Source organism: Marmota marmota, unplaced genomic scaffold (assembly GCF_001458135.2).
Source record: "Marmota marmota marmota unplaced genomic scaffold, marMar, whole genome shotgun sequence".
NCBI classification, from domain to species: Eukaryota; Metazoa; Chordata; class Mammalia; order Rodentia; family Sciuridae; genus Marmota; species Marmota marmota.
Window position 1 is genome coordinate 4,314,204 of NW_026000079.1, and position 7,679 is coordinate 4,321,882.

At 42.8% G+C, this 7,679-nt stretch overlaps 1 protein-coding gene across 1 annotated transcript; it reads right to left on the minus strand.

The window, feature by feature from the left end:
- Positions 1–5,143: 5,143 nt before the first annotated feature.
- Positions 5,144–7,117, minus strand: Sprr1b (small proline rich protein 1B). Its single transcript, XM_015502890.2, has 2 exons — positions 7,001–7,117; positions 5,144–5,769 (listed from the first exon to the last, which is right to left on the minus strand). Exon 2 carries the CDS (start codon positions 5,748–5,750, stop codon positions 5,457–5,459), a length of 294 nt encoding a protein of 97 aa, XP_015358376.1. The 5' UTR covers positions 5,751–5,769; positions 7,001–7,117; the 3' UTR covers positions 5,144–5,456.
- Between the last annotated feature and the right edge of the window lie 562 nt (positions 7,118–7,679).

Below are 7,679 nucleotides of genomic sequence, written 5' to 3' on the forward strand. Positions count from 1 at the left end.
AGAGAAGAGGGGAGGGGAGGGGAGGGGAGGGGGGATAGTAGAGGATAGGAAAGGTAGCAGAACACGACAGTCACTAGTATGGCAATATGTAAATCAATGGATGTGTAACTGATGTGATTCTGCAATCTGTATATGGGCTAAAAATGGGAGTTCATAACCCACTTGAAGCAAAGTGTGAAAGATGATATATCAAGAACTATGTAATGTTTTGAACAACCAACAATAAAAAAAAAAAGAATTAGTTAGCAAAGCAGTGTATATAAAATTTTTGAATTAAAATTAAAAAAAATAAACCCAAAAACAAACAAACAAACAAACAAAAAAAACAACAGAGTATATAAAAGACATCTAACTCCACAGTAAAAAGTGAAAACCCAATTACAATTACAAAAAGCAAAGAATTTCAATAGCTATTTCTCTGAAGAAGCCAGGCAAATGGACAATAAGCCCATGAAAAGATAGTTACCATCTTTAATCATCAAATAAATGGAAAGTAAAACCATAATAAGGTATTACTTCACATTCACCAGGTTAGCTATAATAAGAGACAATAACAGGTCTCCCTGGGTGTGGATCACACACCTGTGATCTCAGAGACCCAGGGTGCTGAGGCAGGAGGATCCCAAGTTCGAGGCTAGCCTCGGGAAATTAAGGCAAACTTGTCTCAAAATTAGAAAAAAAAAAAAAGAAGGAAAGAAAAAGGGATGTAGCTCAGGGGTAAAATGCCTCTGAGTTCCAGTGCCTGCCCCCCAGCTAATAATTGGCCTCATCAAGATTGTGGGGAAATTGGCATCCTTCAACACTGCAGTGTGGTTGAAAATGGTGCAGCCACTTTGAAAACCATTTTGGCAGTTCCTCAAAAGTGAAACATAGAATTACCATGTCATGCAGAAATTTTACACGTAGGAATATGCCCAAGGGAATTGACAGCATATATTTTTGAGAAAACTTACACACAAAAGTTAATATCAGCATTATTTATATCACAATTCATACCAGCCACACAAAAAAGAAAACAACCCAAATGCATATCAGCTGGTTAGTAGATAAAATGTGGCATAGGTGTGCACTGGAATATTATTTATCAATAGAAAGATGAAATCCTGATATGGCTACAACATGGATCAATCTTTATAATATTATTCTAAGTTAAAGAAGCCAGACACAAAAAAGCCACGTATTGTATGATACCAGTTAGTTGAAATGTCTATAAAAATCAAATTTATAGGGGCAGAGGATAGAGAAGATATATAGTTTCATGGATATAGAGTTTCTTTTTGGATGAATGTATTCTGGAATTAGATATTAGTGATGATTGTCCAATATTGTGAAGCAACTAGAAACTACTGAATGTTCAGTTTAAAAGGATGACTTTTATAATTGTGGGAATTAAGGCTTTTTATTTTTAGTACTGGGGATTAAACCCAGGGGTCCTTAACCACTGGGCCACATCCCCAGTCCTGCTTTTTATTTTTATTTAGAGACAGGATCTTGCCAAATTGCTTAGGACCCTGCTAAGTGGCTGAGGCTGGCTTTGAACTTGCAATCTTCCTGCCTCAGCCTCCAGAGCTGCTGGGATTACAGGCGTGTACCCCCATCCACAGCAAAGCTATTTTTTAAAAAAGAAAGAAAAATCGACTCTTTGGAAGCAGAAATGAAAGGAAATGAGAAAAACCAGAAATCTGCAGTGTTAAGAAAGATGACTGCTCCTAGGCCCCGGATAGAAAGAGAGAAAATCAGAATGATTTTGAGAAACAAAAAGCCATGGAAACTCAGGTTTAATGCCTTCCTATATGAATTTATTTTTTCCAAATAGTGTCAAAGAAGCTGTGGTGGAGAAAGAAAGATGTGATGAAAAGAAAGCAAATAAACAAGAAATAACATAAGTAAGCCAAACAACATAAGAATTTTGTCTGGGAAAGAGATTTGGGTATATAATTACTGGCATATAGAACTGACTGGAAGAGACCATCTCAGTTTATCGGTTTAGAAGAAGTTTATTAAGTTTTGGAGGAATGATATCCCCATAATAATCAGAGGCTGGATTCTCAAAAGAACAAAGAAAACAGAACAATCCTCCAACACACACACAAACAGAAACATGTTCTCAAGAGCCTTAAGACCACAGGTAAAGTGAGCACACAGGTGAACTGACCAAGGAGCGCCCAGTCGATAGTCCCGGGATGACAGGTAAAGGCAGAACGAGACCTTAACAAGGAACCACCACAGGAATGCTGGTGTTGGGGGACAAGGTGGCCTCCCTGTGCCTGCCCAGGTGGATTTCAGAACACAGAAGTCCGGTGACTGCCACTTGTCTCCTCTTACTTTCCTTTGCACGTGGTAGTTTCTGGTCAGATGGTCCATGCCCACACCACTGTTGGATGCTGGGCTGTTGAGAGCCACAACCAAGTCAAGATGGCGCCTGGCATTTTGCCAGAAGGAGTGGTTGAGAAGTAACGCCAGCGAGCCATTAAGATGATGATAATTAAGTTAAGCTGCGTATAATTATTAAGATAATGACTGATTGCTGTAACTGGATGATGCTAAATTGAAACAAGCGGTGTATTCAGTTGTGTATATAAACCTCTGCTGTCCGGCAATAAGGCGGCTCCTGCTACCTCGGGTGCCCGCTACTTTTGAGTTCTTGCGGAGTTCCCCGTTGGTTCTTGTGGAGTTTTGGTTGAGTTCCGGTGGTGATCCCATGGGGTTCTGGCAATAAAGTAGTTCCTGTTTGAACCTAAAAAAATAAATAAATAAAGTAGTTCCTGTTTGAACCTACGAGTGGCTCGTGACCTCCCGGTTATTTTTGTGCCCAGCCAGACTGCGGCACTGGGCAACAGGAAGAATTGTTTCACCTGTTTGTTTTGTAGTTTGCTGAGCCTTCAGTTGTTCTAGGAAGGCATGATGAAGGGAATTCCACGTCACCCTGAGACCTTATGTTTTGGTCTAGCTGGAATCTGGTTCCCACCCCGCCACCCCCTTGGGGAATTGTGTTCTGCTTATGAGACAAGAGGAGTCAATAGACATTTCAGGACCAGAAGTGTGAACTATGGCAGAAGCTTATCGGGCTCACTGACATTTACGTTTTCCTCTTCTCTTTGGGAACACCAGTAACCTGTATTTCTGGACTTGATAAGGTAGATAGGGCCAGTGTGACCAGGTTCTACCCAAGCCATTATGAACAGAAAGGACATATATCATTTTTGATTCCAAGTGGATGAATGCAGGGATGCATTCTCCATATTTAGTATATTTCCCTATTCTTGTGCCTGAATTCAGAGGAAAATAAGGCATTCAGAAGTTGCAAGAGCATATGAGGAAAGGAACCTGGGTCCCTTCATGATTGTTTGGAGCAAAGACCTTGCCAATCCACCCTGGACACCAGGAATAAACAACTTCTACTGAACTGAGCAACAGCAACAGGGACTGTTTGTTACTGCAGCTACCCTAGGCTAATACAAATAGCTTAATCAGAAGACATTGTTAAATGTTTTTATTAGTATGTATGGTTATACATAATAGTGGGGTTCGTTCTGACATAATCAGACACACAAAGAGTATAATTTGCTCATTTCAGCCCCCAGTATTTCCTCTCTCTTCCCCCTTCTCTCTCTCTCTCTGTTCCTCTTCCTTTACTCTACTGGTCTTCCTTCAATTCATTGCTTTTTAAATTGGTGCTTTATAGATGTACTTTATAGATATGCTTTACAGATATAGAAAATGGTGGAGTTTGCTGTGATATATTCATACATGTGTGTAGTGTGACTTGGTCAATTTCATTTTGTAGAACAGACCTTCTACTATTTGCTTTTTTGGTTAATTGGTTGTGGTACTAGAAGATGCTCACTTGGATGTGATGGTAAATCTCATTTATCGCTTAAGCAAGAAGACATAGGGTAAAAAGACTTCTAAGTAAATGTTTTTCAAATAGTATAATTTTAAAGAATGTAATCAGGGAAAAAGAATCAAAGAATCTCCATGGCTTGAGTTTTACCAAATGCTGATAATATTTTCATTAGTTAATTTTCCAATCTAGGGAAAATATGTTTCTTTTTATAGCACCACGGGGCAATGTGCTTTGTCCCCAGTAACATAAGCTCCAATGTTCTATAACAGAGTAGGATGACTATAGTTTACATTAGAAATTATATATTTTAGGATAAACTGCAAGAGAGAGTTCAAAGTCCCCAAATATGAAAAAAAAAAACATAAGTTGAAATTCTAATCACCCTGACTTGATCATTATATATTGCACATATGCATTGAATCATCATACTGTATACCATAAATATGTACAATTATTATGCATCAATTAAAAATAAAAATTAAAAAAGTGTCAATCTTATGCCAGTATATACACACATATTGATGCCCTGTTAGTGTCTGTTTTGTTTCATTTCATGTCTCCTTATACTCTAGGAAGATGTGGGTGGGCTTAACAATCTCCATTTCCTGTGGTTTTCACTACAATATGTGTACAAAAGGTCTCTGCCTTGGGATTCCAGTGGACCAGCTTTTGTGTGTTGCTCTGTGAGGAGGCCAGGTCTGGTTGTGTGGGTGTTTGAACGAGGGGTGGCGGCGGGGAGTGAAGTATGTCCCTAGGAGACGGTGGTGTCCCTGGAAGGTACCATGGGTTCTCCTTATCCCCTTTCTGGCACAGAAGGGGCACTCAGAGAACAGAGAGGATGGACTGAGATAACAAGAGTGGAATTTTGGGTTCCCCAGAAGAAATAAACGAGGAGGAGCAGACTCATACGCAGCCACCAAGTTCCTTGAAATAAATAGGAGTTGTTTGAAGAAGTCAGATTTGGAGGTAGGGCACTCGGGGTGAGAGTGCCTGTCACCTGACACACAGGCTCAGCTGGGACAAGTACTAACCGAACTCCAGTGTGACTCACTGAGCAGCAGGGGGAGAGCCCTGCGCCTTCCCTGCGTGCCCAAAGCAGCAGCCTTTGTGTGGCCCGGGACAATGTTCCTCCCTCAGGCTCAGTGGTGAGGACCTCCCACACGCCCAGCGTCAGGATTGATGCCTTCTGAACAAAGCCCCGCTCTCCCCTCCTGCTTCCATACACAGCTCCCACTTCATGAGGAAAAGGAAAGAAGAGCAGTCAGACAATGACGCACACAGTCAGGAGAGGGATGAAGGGACTTTAATGGGGACAATGACAGAACTGGTTCACCTGTTTTCCCCTTAAGTCCCTCTTCAGACAAATTCTGAGCAGCTAAACCCAGCTCAGGTGCCAAGCTCCCCCATCCCCTGCCTAATTCAGAGGCTTCGATGCCCCAAAGTTTAGGAAGGAAAGCTTCCTAGCCCATGCTTTGGGTTGCGAATCAGAGAGGGACTGTGACTTAGGTGATACAGCACGTCGTATACGATGGGCGGAACTTGAAAGCCAGAATGGGAAAGGGGTTCAGCATCCGGTGGTGGGCTCCTCAGAGGCGTGCCTGTGACCATGTTACTTCTGCTTTGTCTTCAGTTGAGCTGGCACTGGAGTGACCGTTGAGGGGCAGGGCTCTGGCACCTTGGGGTGACATGGCTCAGGAGCCTTGGGGTGGCAGGGCTCAGGCACCTTGGGGTGGCAGGGCTCAGGCGCCTTGGGGTGGCAGGGCTCAGGCGCCTTGGGGTGGCAGGGCTCCTTGGTTTTGGGAACACATGGTTCCTGGGGTGGAGGCTGGCAAGGCTGCTTCACCTGCTGCTGGTGCAGCTGAGGGGGTGGGGCGCAGGGCTGCTTCTGCTGCTGGGAACTCATGCTTCAGTGACGGCTGGGTCTGGAGACATAACAGAAGATGAGAGCAAGAAATAACTCAGAAACCATTTCTTCTTTCTCTCTTTGCCCAACAAAGAATACTTGGATGGTTTCTGAGTCTTTGGAGGAGGGACTCAAAAGCACTGAGCTGGGCTTTCCTGCTGCGCACCTTAAAGCTCATTAGCCGCACAGCCCAGCTCAGCAGAGGCTCCGGCCGGCAGAGTGAGACTCAGAAATGTGACGTTATCAGAGAGAGACAAAGCAAACCCACCTACTCATAATTAGAATGGCTCGCCACCTTTAGGGCCACTCTGACCTCTCCTGAACGCCACATGATCACACTTGTCTCTTGGCTCCCAGGCACTTCTGCCTCAAGGGCTTTCAAATACTACACCACCACTGCACACCACCTCCGATGGACTTCTGGGGAATTTTCTAGAGCAAGCCCTCCAGAAATTTCTATTTCCTCCAACTGTTATAACACTTTGCCCTCATCAACAGACACTGATAACTTCCTCCTTGGGCTTTAGTTCTTATTCTCCTGAATAAAATGTAGTTTATGAAGTGAATTCCCTGTTGCCTCAGTTATTTTTTAGCAGCCTAAATGCCAAATATAATAAGTTTTTAAAAATATTTGTTGATATTTTAATTTTGGTTACTAACACCATATGATAACGAGACTGTGGAGGAATTAAATTTTCATACATTGCTGGTGAGAAGGTAAAAATGATGCAATCACTTTGGGAAAGAGCTTGAATTATACATTTAAAATTGGTGAATTCATATTGCATGTAATTTATACACTGTTAAAGCTGAATTTTAAAAATCAACTGTTATAACAACATTTTTAAATGAGTAAAATGCAATTCTGATAATGAAAATATTTATTGAGAGAATAAAGATCCGAGGTATTAAAATGATGACTAAAGAAAGAATTATGCCAACCGAGGTGCTGTAGACCCGGTTCCAGTTTTTAATGTGCTACTCTACTCGGTCCCTGGACCTGTTAATCCCCTTCTTACTAACACATGGAGATCAGATGGGGCAGAACCAATGACACTAAAGTCCCTTCAAGTCCAAATCATGATCACTTTTAAAACAAAGCTCTGGCTGGAGTCTGTAATTCAGCTGGACAGACTGCATGACCATGATCAGCTTTCAGTAGAGGGCAGAGAGAAGACATCAGAAATGTCAACGCGGTTCAATCAAATCAAATGCCTAGAGAGAATGATCAAAAATTCCAAGAGACTCACCTGGGGTGTGCAGAGAAGAACAGGCAGTATGGTCAGCGGGATCTGAGGCGGTGCCCTCCACCAACTGGCTTTTTATGCAGGGAACATGCCCTGCCTCAAGGAAATGGGATCTTTGGGGCTGCCCTGTCTTCCTCTCTTACCTGTCAGGCATGATTCACCCAGTTGCTGCATCCACCTGTTGGCTCAGCTTTTGTGATGAAACTACCAATGTGACCTGTTTTTTTTTTTTTTTGTTTTTTCCTGGGCATTTGCTGTCAGTCACCTGCACTTTAACCTTGACAGTAACCTTTGTACTCAGGTCTGGGGTTTACAGGGAGGGTGGGTGGCATCAGCTGAAAGAATGTAAAGAAAAGGGCTCTGGGGATGTTGGGAGGAGGAAACAGTCCTGTCCTCTGGAAGATGCTAATTCTTAACAAGGGCGAGGCTAGTTGAGTGGCTTAATGTGGAAATAATCATATGTTGCTTGGAGGCCATCAGCACGGTGGCTTGGGCTGCCCCAAGTGGAAAGAGTGGTGACTGTTTATTCATCACTTAGATTACTCAAGCCTGGGAGGGAAAGGAAAAGTTAAAATGATTATTTTGGCTCTGTTGAGGTTTCTCTCCCCAAAGAGACTCAAAAGACAGTTGAAGAGCAGAGGGGCTTCCACCAGGGACGGGGAGAGCCGGCAGTGAAAAGAGG